The 15,233-nt window shown below is 51.2% G+C and overlaps 5 protein-coding genes across 5 annotated transcripts; 1 reads left to right on the forward strand and 4 right to left on the reverse strand.

The window, feature by feature from the left end:
* Positions 1 to 1,261: 1,261 nt before the first annotated feature.
* L3040_003012 (uncharacterized protein) lies at positions 1,262 to 2,092 on the reverse strand (the record flags this gene model as incomplete). Its single annotated transcript, XM_007296478.1, has 2 exons — positions 1,262 to 1,346; positions 1,509 to 2,092. The coding sequence occupies 2 exons, from the start codon at positions 2,090 to 2,092 to the stop codon at positions 1,262 to 1,264; spliced, it is 669 nt and encodes a 222-aa protein (XP_007296540.1).
* Positions 2,093 to 2,767: 675 nt separating this feature from the next.
* On the forward strand, positions 2,768 to 3,773 carry L3040_003013 (uncharacterized protein; the record flags this gene model as incomplete). Its single annotated transcript, XM_007296479.1, has 4 exons — positions 2,768 to 3,165; positions 3,284 to 3,354; positions 3,477 to 3,607; positions 3,717 to 3,773. The coding sequence occupies 4 exons, from the start codon at positions 2,768 to 2,770 to the stop codon at positions 3,771 to 3,773; spliced, it is 657 nt and encodes a 218-aa protein (XP_007296541.1).
* Positions 3,774 to 4,046: 273 nt separating this feature from the next.
* On the reverse strand, positions 4,047 to 5,169 carry L3040_003014 (uncharacterized protein; the record flags this gene model as incomplete). Its single annotated transcript, XM_066154292.1, has 2 exons — positions 4,047 to 4,170; positions 4,421 to 5,169. The coding sequence occupies 2 exons, from the start codon at positions 5,167 to 5,169 to the stop codon at positions 4,047 to 4,049; spliced, it is 873 nt and encodes a 290-aa protein (XP_066012270.1).
* A 529-nt stretch (positions 5,170 to 5,698) lies between these two features.
* L3040_003015 (uncharacterized protein) lies at positions 5,699 to 8,046 on the reverse strand (the record flags this gene model as incomplete). Its single annotated transcript, XM_066154293.1, has 8 exons — positions 5,699 to 6,241; positions 6,288 to 6,460; positions 6,512 to 6,645; positions 6,691 to 7,276; positions 7,324 to 7,604; positions 7,652 to 7,779; positions 7,833 to 7,959; positions 8,024 to 8,046. The coding sequence occupies 8 exons, from the start codon at positions 8,044 to 8,046 to the stop codon at positions 5,699 to 5,701; spliced, it is 1,995 nt and encodes a 664-aa protein (XP_066012271.1).
* A 3,040-nt stretch (positions 8,047 to 11,086) lies between these two features.
* On the reverse strand, positions 11,087 to 13,533 carry L3040_003016 (uncharacterized protein; the record flags this gene model as incomplete). The annotated part of the gene is made up of 3 exons (XM_007296482.1): positions 11,087 to 11,254; positions 11,424 to 11,652; positions 11,723 to 13,533. 3 exons carry the CDS (start codon positions 13,531 to 13,533, stop codon positions 11,087 to 11,089), a joined length of 2,208 nt encoding a protein of 735 aa, XP_007296544.1.
* Positions 13,534 to 15,233: the final 1,700 nt, after the last annotated feature.

Below are 15,233 nucleotides of genomic sequence, written 5' to 3' on the forward strand. Positions count from 1 at the left end.
TACTACTTACTGTACAGTAGTGAAAGCGGACATGTACCTACACCAGTTGAGAGAGAGCTTCGGAGCACACTCTGCCGAGAATCAGCTAAGTCGCATTGGCATCGTGATAGACGTCTATCTCTCGGCTATCTGTCGATGCGGATGTGAAAAAAACTAGATCAGAACAGATCAGATCAACAGGATGTTTAACTATTTAACTACCTTACCTACCTACCTACACTCTGCACGTTCCACCCGTCGCTTAAACCACGTGAGCGAGCGCCCAACAAGCGGTCCCGGTCTGGTCTCATTCTCCGTCTCCGTCTCCGTCTCGCCCTGGGCTCTGAGCAGCTTGGAATACGGTACGGTACCTAAGGTACGGTAGCCTAGACAGACACAGCTGCCACCCAACCACCGAATGATAAGTACCTTAAAGACGAACCACCGAGCCATCTAAGCCTCTGATCCATCCACACTCTTCTTCTCCTCTCTCCATCACTCCAACCCCCCACGCCTCTACCGGTATCTACCGGTATACTCCTCTCCTCCCCACCCCCCCTCCGCCCCACAGAAGACAGCCTCCGAGACCCTAGACAACACTTCCACCTCTCACCGTCACCATCACCATCACCATCACAGAAATACCGGTATACAGAGACAAATCTAACCCACCGGTACCGACCTGCCCCTTCCAAAGAAGAGAAAGAAAAGCACGCGTATCCCTGCGTCGCGACAAGTACGTCCTAGTTAGCGGGTATTGCCTTAGCTTGCTTGATTCTGTTGTGGGATTAGTCGCAGTGCTGCACGCAGACTTGATGCGATGCGATGCGATGCGATGCGATGGAGATGGAGATAGGTACTAGCTAGCTAGCCTGTAGGCAGTGCCACGCGGATAGGAAGCAAAGCAGAGCAGAGCAGAGCAGAGCAAGCGAAAGAATGAAAGAACGGATGACTGAAACCTGGAAGTGTACAAGCATCGCATTGCATACCTATACGATTACTAGAGAACCACTACACCCCGTAGTCTACAACACAGACCGGGAGGGAGTCCCTTAACCGGCCCCGGAAAGTCCTTCACTTCCACGATAGCCAGTCACCCCGCTCGCTGGGTACACCGTGCAAAGATGTCTCCGATTCTACAATGGCTTCGCAGCTCCAACAGAGATACCAGGCTGGAAAAAGGCACCGCGGGTAAACAGGCGGCAGCGCACTGACTAATTATCCCATCCGCGGATCCAGTCCTCCATCCGGCGAGGTATCTGATGATCGGCTGCAACCTTATCTATGTGGTCGGCGTCGTCGTCGTTGCAAGGATCGATTTAATCCTCAACTCGTAGTCACCCTCCTGTTCAGCCTCGCCAAAGAAACTGTCGTCCGTGTCCCTCGGTCAGCATTGGGTTTCCGGAACACACACACACACACACCAGTCTCGCATCTTTAGAAAAGAAAGTACACGATCGAAAAGAGATTCAAGCAAACATGCTCTCTCTCACACACACACACGCTCTCCGCACACTCAGCACACTTACCTGCGGATCATGATGCTCACCCTCCGAATATTCGCCAGGTTCAAAGGCTCCGTATCATTCAGGACCCTCCCGCGAAAAGTCGGCACCAGATCCCGGAGCCGGACCGACGTCTCCGCGTAGCCGCTACCGCTACCACCACCCGTCTCCGCCGCAGCGCTCGTCGCCGGGACCTGAAAGTTCCACTCCCAGTTGACGAAGCTCGCCTCGTCCGAGGCCACCACGTCGTCCCGGAGGGTGAGGGTGTACGTCTTGCCGTCCGAGTAGGGGACCTCGATGGCCAGGCCCGCGTAGGCGGACAGGTCCACACCGGGCCAGTCGTCCACCGTGCGCTGCGAGGCGAAGCCCGCTCCGCCGAGGGCCGTGCTGTTGAGCGTGCCCGAGAACTGGATGATGGGCTCGTCGAAGGGGTTCGCGGCGCTGCTGCCCGGAGCGAGGACGGACAGCGTGGAGGTGCTGACGCCGCCGGGTCGGACGCGGTCGTCCGAGGCGACCCAGCTGTTGGCGTTCCACGGCTGCAAGAACGCGAGGGTTGCGCCCGCGGCGGCGCGGGTGGTGAGGAGGAGGACGGCGAGGGTGGTGAGCATGTTTCTCGAACTTTTCTCGTGCCTTGACGCGTGGGATGTCCACCGTGGCGGAAGGAATACCTAGAGGGCCTGGACAGCGAAGGGGAGGTGGACGTGAACTCTGGAGGAGAAGGATGTGCCAATGCTGAGTCAAAAGAACTCAATTCCGGCAGGTCCGAATTGTCGAAGCTTGTCGCCAAGCAGATCTTCGCCAAGCAGATCTTCGCCAAGAGCCCGCTCGCTGTCTTGCCACAATCCTTCTAGGTATTTGTTTCTCGGCCAACCAAGCAGTCATGATCACCTGAATCTTAATCCGCTGCCTGGATCCAAGACGGAAGTAGTGCGCCGCTGCCTGGTGCCTGGAAGGATGAGGATGGAGAATTCATATTTGATTCCCCGGGCAGGCAGATGTACATCTATAGATATCTCGATAATCTCGATAATCTTGATAATCTCAGTATAACCGTCGGCACGCTTGAATGGGCCTCCTTCTTTCTTTACAATATTCAAAGGATGTAAGGAGGCCTAAGCGAGCCGACAATTAAATGCATCTGCTCTCCTCCTCCCCCGTCATCGAGCGAGAGAGAAAAAAATACCCAGATATCATTTATCTTGGGCGTTGTCTGCCCTACGCGTTTTGCAGTGTTGTAGTCTGATCCCGAAGTTGTTATCATCAACAAGTCGCCGTCGCCGCTAATGCTTCTTCTCCTGCCCTCTCTCCTCGCTCTCCTCCCCCTCGCAGGCGTCGCATCACCCTTGTCGTCCGTCCGCGCCAACAAACGCGGCACGAATCTATCGTCCGAAACGCAGAACGGCCTACTCGACGGCTCGCCCTGCGCCCCCATCACGCTCATCTGGGCTCGAGGCACCAACGAGATCGGCAACGTCGGCCTGCGCACCGGCCCGTCCTTCTTCAAGGCCGTCGCGGACATCATCGGCCCGAAGAACCTGGCCGTGCATGGCGTCACGTACCCGGCGGGGAAGCTAGGCTTCTTGTCCGGGGGAAGTGCAGAGGGGAGCAGGAACATGGCGGAGCTGGCGGAGCTGGCGGCGAAGCAATGTCCCGAGACGAAGATTGTGTTGAGTGGGTACAGGTGCGTTTGTGTTTGCGTTTGGTTGTTCGGGTGCATGCAAGTGGTCCGGTCGAAGTCCCTTGAATGTGTGCTATATATATAGCGGGAATCAAAATCGGGCTAATGTCAAGATTCGCAGTCAAGGAGCGCAGTTGGTGCATCGCGCAGCCAAGCTATTGAGTGCCGCGACGGCCACGCGCATCTCTTCAGGTAAGTGGAAACTTTTTTTCCAACCTTTGACAAGAAAACGAAAAACTGTGCCCCTTTCCATCCTATCCATCCAGTCTTTGTTGGCAAAAGGCAGGTGGGTAACTCAAAGTCGAGAGACATAGTGGTCGTATTTGGGGATCCCTACCACCCAGCTGCCATCCCGGGCATCCCAGACTGGAAAGTCGCTACCTTCTGTCGTAAAGGGGACAATATATGCGAGGGAGGCATGCGAATCGGTCAAGCTCACCGCGAGGTAGGTCTTCTCGCCAGCCAGCTTTTGGATTGACTGACTGATGATACTGAAATGAAACTGGACGAACGGTAGTGGTTGAGAGGTTTTGTGCTGACTGACTTGCGCGTAGTACCCACAGGATGCTCCGGCGGCGGCAGAGTTTGTGGTTAAGCAGTCGGGACTTTGACTTGAGAACGGAGGAGGATACCGATAGAGCTCTACCCTACCCAACAACGACTTGTAATACCAGGCCCGGTGGATCCAACAGAGCCCTTTTTTTTTTTCTGCAGCGATGCAAAACCAGTACCTAATAAAACTTTCAACTTATCAACATTTAAGAAAGCCCTAGAGTGATTTCTTATCGTTACCCCCAGCGCTTCGGATACATAGATCCCAGCTCAAGCCGTGTCTTCATCTTCACACCAGCCTTTACATCCTGTGATCAAAGACTACTTCAATGCTAGAGCAGATGCAGCAGGCTTTTACGCTCTCGAAGGTTGGAAAGCACTGCCGGCTTCTGTTTCAACCTCGGGATGTCGACGCCGAAGAGAACGGTGGTCCCAGATGAGAACGCGAACGAGAAACTAGCAACGCATTAGTTAAGACATAGCGAAAAGTAGGAGCTGAGAACAAAAAACTGTGGTATCATTGCAAACCCTATTACCTCCAGATCACTAGACCTTAACCCCGATAATATCCATCTCTCCAATCTTCGTAACCACGCCATCCTCCCCACTCAGATTTTTCTCGATCCTCACTAGCAGACTCCTCACTCCCGCTCCCCCGCCAAACTTACTCCCCTTCAACTTCAGCTCTACCTTCCCCTCCACATACTCATCCGAGAAAAGATTGAAAGCCTGCGTATTCTCCGCCTTCGCCATACTCCCCTCCATATCCAAATCATTCATCTCGGTACCGTCTTCCAACTTCCGTACCACAACCGCCGCATTACTACCGACCGTGATCCGGGACGGCGCCGAAGAGAGAGACTTCGCATCAATCTTCAGCGTGATACTCGACGGTATCACCGCCGTCGTAAAGGGGATATGTGCCAGGATCCTCGGCCCCCCCACCGAGCTCAACGCGTAGCCTGCCGGTGGCGGCGCAGCGATATTCCGCACCGAGCTCAGCAGCGTCGCTCCCAACAGGCGTCCCCTCTCACCATCCACACTCTCTCTGAGGCTCCCGGGTCCCTTCTTCGTCTCCACCGAGGAAGCACTTCCCCCTGACTTGTTCGCAGTCGGGACGGGACCCTCCTTCGCCACAGCCCCGGCGTAGTATCCAATCTTCGTGGTGAGCTGCTGCACGTCGGCGCCCTTCACCTCGTCGACCTTCTTGCCCTGCCGGAAGAACTGGAAGGTCGGCATCGCGGAGATGCCGCAGAGCTGCGCTACATCTTTCGCCTTGTCGACGTCGACTTGGGCGAATATGACGTTCGCTGACGTGGAATGCTGGGTGGAAAGCCTCGAGAATACGGGGGATATTTGCTTGCAGGGACCACACCAGGTGGCATAGAAGTCTATAATGAGAAGGGGAGTTGGTTTGAGAGCGTTAAATTGGGAGAGGGATTTAATCTCGATCATCGTGAGGGTGTTGAAGGTTAAGCTGGGCCGAGCTGGGCTGGGCTGGTTGGCTTGGTATCTGTGTTAGACGGCTCTGGTCTGTGGTGTGGTTGACAATTACATTTACGTTGAAGGATGATTATGGAGGGGCAGCTGGAAGGTTAAGCCGCGGGGTTGCAACTCGCTTGCTTGGTCGGTTATGTAAGCGAGTTATGAGGAAACAAAACAGAAACAAAGCGGCTGGAATTGGACTAGAGACATCATACCTATGTTACCTACGAATGTGGTACTGGCTCATCACTCTTGCTGCTGCATCTGATATACGTGGAACAGAAACCGCTGCAGCACTCTAAAAGGTGGATGGGAAGTCTTTTGGCAAAGCCACCTATGATACAAGTACATCCCATGATCTCCCCAACTGCAGCTGCATTAAATTGGAGATGCCCAGAGCCTGCAACATGGTATCCCCTACCCTCATCTTTCATCTTCTCTGTCTATGTACCCAGCCACTCGTCTTTTCGTTCGTCTCATTATAAATTTCCGCGCCAACCTAACCCTCAGTACCCGAGCTTCTGAAAGCAGCACACAGAGCAGCATAGTGATGCGTCAAATCCAACACATTTTGGGGCAAGCTCGTCGCCTGGATGATACTCCTAACCTTAACCGCACCCTCATCCTCAATCAAAGTGCGGATTGTGTACAGCAAGTCAGGACTGAACTCGGAATACCATCTGTACTGCCACGTAACGAGGCGGATAACAGAAGCGATCGTCTCTCTCGTGTTCTTCTCCTTCTCGAAGTCGCCAAGGATACCACTGAGTGCCTTGGGCGAGAAACGGATGGAGAGACATGCTCCGTACGCTTCAACAGCTTCAGCTTGGTGGTGCAGACGGTCGGCGAGGGCTCCGAGAATCTCCCATTCTTCTGCAGATTTTTTGTACTGCATCTGTTGGGCACGATATTGAGCCATTTCGGTGCGCCAGATAGTATAGATACGGAGGTCTTCGTAGAGGACCATGAACAGGCTGTCTAACCAACGTTCACAGAGACGCTTGTTGTTGAAACGTGAGAGTTGCTCCTCTGTAGCCTCAGCCTGATTCAAGTCAGCAGACGTCAGGCGCTGGGAATGGTATACACACATCCTCGATACCACCCTTAGCTTCCTCCGGAGTAACGGTATGCGAGGGCTTCTCGACTGTCCTATCTGCGGCTGGACCAAGCACGCCGTTCTCTGCTACCAAGGTTGGTGCAGTGGACTCTCCGTTCACACTCTTCTCATCATCGCTTTGATCATCGCCGTTGATGGGAGGACCTGGACTTCCTCTCAGTACGTCGGTGCTAGCATTTCGTTGGGTAAGTTCACCTTGGGTTGGTTGCTTTTCACTGCGATATTCTTCCTCCATCACGAACACGTTACTCCGGATCCTCAACAGCTGGTCCCACCCAATTTTTGCCGTCATTTCGGTCAAGATGCTGTAGGCCTGCTTGAACGTTCCTCTGTATTGAGAAGCACGTAAGCTTAACAAACTGGGGTGGACTGACTCTTGGTACTTGGATTCTGGCTCGCTGTCTATCTCATCTAACCGAGTTTCGGGGAGAGTTGGAAGGTGGATTTCCTTGGGTTCTGGCATGACCGGGGCGTCCTTATCCTGGTATGTGAACATCGGGCATGAGTTGAGGGTTGTCAAGGCATTCTCCCAGTCCTCCATAGCAACATATACTTCTGCCAGTCTGGCCCATGTACCGAACTCGCTTGGTGCTGCAACAGTGCTTCTGTCTGCGCAGCCGAGAGCCATCCGTAATCGGTCTTGCTTCAAATCTGGCGCATTGGGGTTCAGTGCCTTGCCCAACAAAAACTCTGCTTGCGTATCGAGCATCACGTAGTCCATTGGCGATTGCTTGACGGAATCGTGAAGAACCCGCACTGCCTGTACCTCCTCGTTGCCCATGAGCAGGACTTTTGCCAACAGAGACGACACCTCCACATTGCGCGTTCGCAGCTTCTCGAAGAGGTTTATCCCAGACGCATATCTACCGGTGGTATGGAAGTATTTCAGGAGACCGGACGTCAGGTGGTTAGAGACATTGTTCGGTACCTGGACAACGGAATCTGACCCGAGTTGCCAGCCTTCAGAAGTCAGCATTGTTCAGCAACTTTATTGCTTTCAAATATACCTCTGAAAAACAGGTGCTCCGCCGCTTGTAGAAATCGGTGTTCAGTCTCGGTATTAGTGACTGGATTGAACCTCCGTACTCCCATGATTTTCCTGATCGTCTCTCCACTTCCGTCATCCGCGTATGAGTATGCTCTCAGCACACTGCAGAGGTATGTCTCGAGCCATAACTCATCCGAGGCCACCCTCTTCTCTCCTCTTTCGTCTATACAATAGCTGTCAACTGTTCCGGGTATCGTAACGTGGACGCGCATATCGAGTCTCGAGAACGCATTGTAGCAGCTGATATTGTTTAGCAGAGGTTCTGAGGTTTATTGGAAGCCTTATACCAGTAGATCCCTTCCACAATCTTTGTGCTCGATTGGTGACTCTCTCTGTATGTGAGTGTGTTGATGTATGCGGCCAGACTTGCTGAAGACGATGCATCGACACCCGTAACATGATGGTAGACTCCAGTCTGCCAGTCAATCAGTACATCTCTTGCCCTTCGGGTATCGTGCTTCGACATACCTGTTTTCCTGGATTCCGTGGAGCTTGCTTGATCAATTGCACCAAATCAGGTGGACCCAATTCCCTTAGGGCAGCCAGTACTTCGGTTCGCGCGTCGGTGGATTCATGGAGGATCTCTTCCATGAGTCTGCAGGCAACCCATTAGCAGGTATTCACGGAGATGTGTAAACCATGAAACTATGCTTGCGTACTCTGGGACTGCCGGCGCAACCATGTTGTCCCGTCGTCTCCTTGTTGATAGCTTGTTTCTTCGGATGAGAACCTATTCTCCAATCAAGAAGATTTACACGGTAACGACTTGAATCGGCCAAAGCTATACCGGTCGGGATACGCTGGTTGGGGGTATCTCGAAAATTGCTGACTCGTGGTCCAACTCCAAGAACTGTGCAGGGCAGATGTCTCGAAGCTCGACCGCACAAACCATCCCGCTGTCAGCCTTATCACGTGTTCATCATCTCCTCGACGACATGTCTTGGAGCTTCGTAGCCATGATTCGGCTGAGGGCATGAATATCATATATGCTTCACCAGTTCTGGCCTTAAGAGTTCCAGGTTCTTTTCCTATCCAGAATCTTGTATCGATATTCCTGACATCGCTAACATATGGCCTGAGATCCTCCTTCATCAGCTGAGGCCGGCAGCTTACAATCCTCTCCTTTCACGGGATCTTAAATCCTTTAAAATGTGTTCGGATTCTATACTCACAAACCTCCATTCCATCACTGCTTGCTATTTTGGCATAGTTAAACTACTATATGCTTGCATCGATGCGCTTCGAAGAGTTTGCTTTAGTCGTCTAGAATAGTCATGGCGAGATACTTGGCCATATAGGGGCAAGCTTTCTTTGCGTACCGTCATTATTCTTCGAGCTTCGTTTTTACCAAGAGCCTGGCTACTTGGATCTGGTATAGTCTGGTACTCCATCCTGATTCCTGAATATCCCGCGTATCATGGCTATTACGACTATCCAAGCTTTCTCCCTCCCAGCCGCGGCCAGCCTCAGCAACATATTTCAAGATCTTGGGATTTCTAAAATTGTCCTTCTAATGCTTCACGCGAAAGCTTTCCGGTTTTTTTTTTTTTGGGAATCTTCATGCGTAAGTAAGTCAGACTGTATCTCTATTGATGCCAAGAACATATCCATTAGTTCCTGTTGCACGAATCAAATACAGCAGTGGCGTTAACGCGCTATGTTCTACTACCCTTCCGCAAAGACAGAGTCAAGAAAAACATTTGGATCATCGAAGTACGTTACTTAGATGGAGGTATTAACTTATGTGGTATGCACACGATAGTATATTGCTGCATAAGAGGCTGCTTCTACTCGATATCTACTGAATTACACGTCTATCATTCTACCACTTTTTTATAGCCTTGTCTCTTCACTAGCTCGCATACATCATCGCCGATATTTCCCGCCTATACAGAACCAATAATATCACGAGGAACAAAGTACCCAGCAAAGAGCGTATTGCCCGTTTCGTCTCGGAGCGGACATATATACTGAAAGGATCTAATAGCTCAATCTGTATCCCAAACTAAAAGAATGAGAAACAAAAATTTGCAAAAATTTGAAAAAATTTGAAAAATGCAAAACTCAACTAGAAGCCCATATCATCGGATAAGGGATGATGATATGAGGTTCTAGTCTACAAACCTAACTGAATAGGTTTTTTCCGATGGGAACTCACTGCGATATTTACACCAACCATACGGGAACCTGGGGGTATGAGCCGTTAAGCCATCGTCCCCGAGTTCCACCAGTCGTGAAAGACGCAGCTGGAACTTTTTATTTAAAGATAAGTGAATTTTTTTCCCCTGCGCGAGAGGCGAGGAGAGCCCGAACATTCAATATACAATAATCATGAGCATCTCAATACTTGCTACGGTAACCTACTGTAAAATTCCCATTTAAGCCCTCCTTCTCCTCCTCATCCCCGTCTCCACCACACAAACAACCAGCATTTGCACCCGCACCTCCAAAGCCAGACCACCAAGTCCTCCCTATCTCTCATCCAAGCAGATGGTATCCCGCCATATCAGCCCAGCCCCAAATAACCAACGACAGTAAGTAGCCACCCACTTACCCACCAGCACACACACACACACACACACACCCACACCCACAGCAAAACGCCCACCCCATTCATCCACCCACCACATGACAACCCACAACCACTACCACACTAAATCTAAAACAAAAGCAACCATCCACAACCAACTCCAACTAGCCCCAACCCAAGCGAACGCCCTCAAACCGCCTTCGAACCCAGCCACCCAGCCAGTCGGTCGAAACAAACCCTCTACTCTGCTCTACTAGGTAGGCGTAAACCAGAAGCGAATCACATCTCGGTCTCAGTTGTGAACAATTGGAACAGGAAAAGGAAAGGAAAACGGAAAAACTTGCATGATATCATCATGCGGTCTAACAAACAAACAAGCAAACTCCCCCACCTCCTCCTATCCAGCATAGTAAGGCAATCAGAAATCAAATGAGGAAACATCCTACACCGTCTATTTAAGTAGACTCATACCCCCACCTTCTTCTTCTTCAATCCATCTCTTCTTCCTAGTTTAGCAGGTACCATCTAACGAATACCCTACGGCTCTTTCCGCTCTCGGGAGGTGGAGGATATTACTTAAAGAAGTAAACAGACAAATATAAGTTCACCAACTCGAGCAAACTTCGTTCAGCTTCTACGATTTGAAGTATGTTAGATCCCGTCTACCATCCATCCATCCATCCATTTATCCTCCTATCAATATCCGATCCGTCTCTGCCTATAAAGCTTTAAAACATAAAAGATAAATATCACCTGCCCCTCCCCCCTCTCCCCCCTCCTCTATAAAGTCACCAAAGGAAACGAGCTATTATCTAAACTCAAAAGATCCAACTGCACTTGAATCACTTCTTCAAAGCTTTCAGCCAGCAAAAAAAAAAAAACCCCCCCAAGCCCCCCAAAACTCGCAGTATCAAGTTATTTATCCTTTCCTTTCATTTTCCTACACTATTCACAAGAGAGAACACCTCGTAACCCAATGAACACACCCGCACCCACCCAGAAAACCAGCAAAGCCAGCAACCCCAAACCCCAAACCCCAAACCCAAACCTCTCCCTCCAACTCCCAATAACAACCGAATTCTCGCTCACGCTCCCATGCATATCTCTCCAATCGTTCGTTAGTTCGTTCCTTCCTTCCTTCATTCCAATCATTCAACCATTCAATTATTCAAGCCGGCAATCGCTCAATCACTCAATCAAACTTCGACCACTCATCAATCCACTGCTCCACCACCTTCTCCTTAGGAACCGGAGTGCGGAAAGTCCCATCAGGATCGCAAGTCTCGCCCGCAGCGCGCTTCTCCTCCCAGTACTCCTCCCACGAGTCATAGCCGGTCGGCATGGGGAGACGTCTGTACCACTTCGGCGTAAGCAAGACGTGTCAGTGGACCTGCTGGTGGTGTTGCGAAGAGGAGTTCTGCGGGGGGGGGAGGGGGGGGGGGGGATGGAGAAATGGAATGAGATGAAATGAAATGGATGGATGGGTGAATATGTATATATGTATGTAAGAATGTAGGAATTTAACGTACGTTTGAGTCGTCGACGGGAGCGGGAGCCGGTGCCGGGGTCGGGGTCGGGGTTGAGCCAGTTTGGTCGTCGTTCTGAGCAGCCGGTAGCGCCACCTCCTTGTCCTCACCCAGCTTGGCATCATCGTGCTTGTCGAGCGCAGCTTCGGGAGCGGCTGCTGCGGGATTGGCGGGGGTTGCGGGGAGGAAAGATGCGGCGGTGACGGACGAGTCTTGGAGGTACGCAGAGGGCCTACAACTATCTGTCAGCCAAGTGCTAGAAGTAAAGTAAGATGACCACCTCTCGGGACTTTTGTACTTACGCCTTGGAACCGCTCTGTTGCTCGTCCTGGGCGAGGAGAGATGCACCGTTGTGTTCCTGGGTCACAGGGCCCGAGCCATTGTCGTTGATGGCGGCAACGGCGCGCAATCTTGCCCCGAGATTGGTTGCGGTTTGGAGGGATGGGTTTGCTGGGCGGACCTCGTTGCTAGGTTGGGAGGGATGAGGGAGTCGGGAGCGTGCCGCCTCTTCGCTGTCATCTCTGTCATTATCCATATGCTCACGACCTCTAGCCTCTCCCACAACAGTCTGATCGCTGTCAAGGGCGACGTCCTGCGAGGGGTTTGGTGCGTAGCTGGGAGCGGAAGCAGATGCTTGAGATTCCTTTGCGACACGAGCGGAAGGAGTAGCAGAGTTGAGTCGGGCTCTCTTTGCGGAAGACATCTCCGTGGACTCGTGATCAGTACCCAAAGTGGTAGGGACGTTGCCAGGCATGACTTTCGTTGGCGTGTTCGTGGCCGATGTAAGGTCGATGAAGTTATTGGCAGTGGAAACTCCAGCGGGTGGAGACGTAAGATCGATCAAGTTGTTGGCAGTGGAAACTCCAGCGGGTGGAGACGTGAGATCGATGAAGTTGTTGGTAGTGGACACTCTAGCGGGCGAAGACGCAAGATCGATGATGGCCGGAGGATTGAGTGAAGCTCCGTTCGCGTCAGGAAGCTCCGGCGAATCTTCGCCAATACCTGAAGCGGAATCATCATTGTCTGAAGAGTATTCATAAGAACTTGAAGTATCTTCTTCATGAAAACTGAGAGGATCTTCATCGGAACCTGAAGCAGGATCTTCATCAGCATCTCCCGCAGCATCTTCATTATCAGCATCCTCTGGAGTATCTTCCGCAGCATCTCCAGCAGCATCTCCCGCAGCTTCTCCCGCAGCTTCTTCCGCAGCATCTTCATCGACATCTGAAGCAGCATCTTCATTATCAGCATCCTCTGGAGCATCCTCTGGAGCATCCTCTGGTGCATCTCCGGCAGCATCTCCGGCAGCATCTCCGGCAGCATCTTCATTATCAGCATCCTCTGGAGCATCTCCCGCAGCGGCCCCCGCAGCGGCCCCCGCAGCATCTCTAAAAACATCTTCAAAAGCTGCAGATGCGTTGTCAGATAGAGCCCTAGTTGGCGGCCTCTGTGGTCCTCGGACAGACGTAAAATCAAGACGGGTATTTGCCCTAGGGAACAGCGCAATCCGAGAAGTAAAATCGATTGAAGCCTCTCTCTCAGTTCTTCCGAAATTTCCGGCAGCGCCGGGCGATAGTTCGAACGACTCACGGTCCATAGAGGTACTCGGTACAAAGACATCTGGGGCCATGTCGGCGAATCCGACGGCTGGCGACATTCGACCTCCTCGGACAGGCGTAAAATCGAGACGGGTATTTGCATTACGGAATACCATAGTGGGAGCGGTGAAGTCGATTAAAACCCCTCTCTTGCGTTTTACAACATGTGCGGCAGCGTCCGGGGATAAGTCGAACGACTGACGGTCCATGGGAGTCATTGGCACAATGATATCCTGTGACATATCGGCGAATACGGCGGCGTCATCTTCAAGGCTAGATTCTTCAGAGAGGCGAAAAAGCTTGGTTGTATCGATGGAATTTGGAGAAGGATGAGCAGAGAGCCGAGGGCGACTTGCGTTCGGAGTGAGAGGAAGTACTTTCGAACGAGGGCCTGGGGTCGAGGGTCCCGATGGACCGGCGACTAAGGGGTCTGGTTTCAGAGTGAGAGGAGGTGTTTTCGGAGAAGGGCCTGGGATCGAGGGTGGCGATAGACCGGCGACTGGGGCGAGCGACATCTTCAGAGTGGAAGGAGATGATTCTATTGTTACAATAGAGCAAGAAAGCAGGGGCGATAACAAGTAACAAAGTGTGGTGATCGGAAGATCGATGTTGTGAAGAGAAACAGAAGCAAAAATTGAAGTCGGGGGGTTGCGAGTTATAGGTTGTGGGTGGGGAGAGGAAAGAAATGAATCGAAGGTGAATAAGAAATCGAAGGTGAGTGCGTCGCGTTGAGGCTGTAACGAGATAGCAACCACAGTTACTTTAAGCGACGACGACGACGCACTTAAGTTCAAAATAAAAATATTTCAAAATGACTTCTAGATTAAAATTCCAAACCTCACTTAACCTAACCTAACCTACCTAATTAGCCTGGGCCACGCTGTGCTCTGCTGTGCTGCAATCCGATTCCTTTGATGCAGGCAGACTCTTTACAGTCAAAAATGCGCTGTCTGATCAATCCTAGATCCAAGTCTTGCCTGATGGCTGCAATCGGTTTTTATCTCTGGTCTGATCTGGCCTTTCTCTCCGTTTCTTTATTTCCGCTTTCCAGGTCAAGTCAGGTCAGGTCGTGCTACTGCCGTGTTTTTTTGCCACGTCCTAATGCCATAAGTTTGAGGCTTAATCTATTTCGGTATGAACTCTCGTGAAGGCTGGCAGCGGATTGAATTGGGGCTATAGCCAGAGCCAGAGTTTGAGGTCGGGTTCGTAGTCTTGCATCCGGACGCCCCAAACTATCATAGGCCGACCAGTGTAAGAACGTGCGACTGTGACCAATACCAAGTGGATTGAGCTGAGATCTGCCTATCTCCTTGAATCAATAGTCTTTCTTACCGGAGCTTGGACGGTAGAAAGTTAGAAATACAGATTAGTAGACTGACAAATTGGATGGCCGAGCTATATTGTACGAGAACTAAAGGCGCAGACCTGGTTAGAACCTGACAAAGGACTGCTGTATAAAGCAGTCTGATATCTTAGGCTGCATACTGAGATCTTGGGATAATCGTTGAATCTTTGCAGACAGAGCATAGAGCTATCGAAGCTTCACTCGCTCTGTATATAATACACGAGTCCTCGAGGAGTAGCCATGATTATGCTTATCAAAGACCAGCAACACGAGCACTTATAACGATTCTATATTAAGAGAACTGGTTGTTCTCTCTTTTTCTCGCTTTCCATAGGACGTAATTGAAGGATAATATCCCACTTTTCAGGTCGGGTGTTCGTTGGCTGCTGAGCGGAAACTGGCAGTCCAGATAACAGACACGTCAATTGAGCTGCAGGAGGCATTCGACCTGACAAGTCTTCGACATTACCTTTGGGCGGGCTGACTTCTTCGACTCAAGGTAGCAGGACTTTATGTTTGGTCTGCAGCAAGGAACTTGGAAAAGGAATCTGCATTCGTACACTTCCGAAGCAGTGAAGATAGATCAATAATACTGCCATTCTTTTTTAGAAGACTAGTGATTCATATCTGCATAACAACTATCAGTCACATCTACTGGAATTCCTTGGGGGGAAAGAAAGAGTACCCAGGCTATCTATCTATCGGGTGTTACGGGCATTACGGGCATATCACGCTCCGATCTCGAGGCGACTGGTATATACATGTGCGGAAGGCTGTCTGTCGGTCGATTGGTTTTATTGAGCTGGTGGTCAAGTCCATCCGCTCGCTGCAATTATTGCGATTATACGTTGGTTGACCAGACGTCGAAGG

The sequence above is a fragment of the Drepanopeziza brunnea genome, assembly GCF_022702325.1.
Source record: "Drepanopeziza brunnea f. sp. 'multigermtubi' strain 214-2 chromosome Unknown ctg4, whole genome shotgun sequence".
In the NCBI taxonomy this organism is placed as follows: domain Eukaryota; kingdom Fungi; phylum Ascomycota; class Leotiomycetes; order Helotiales; family Drepanopezizaceae; genus Drepanopeziza; species Drepanopeziza brunnea.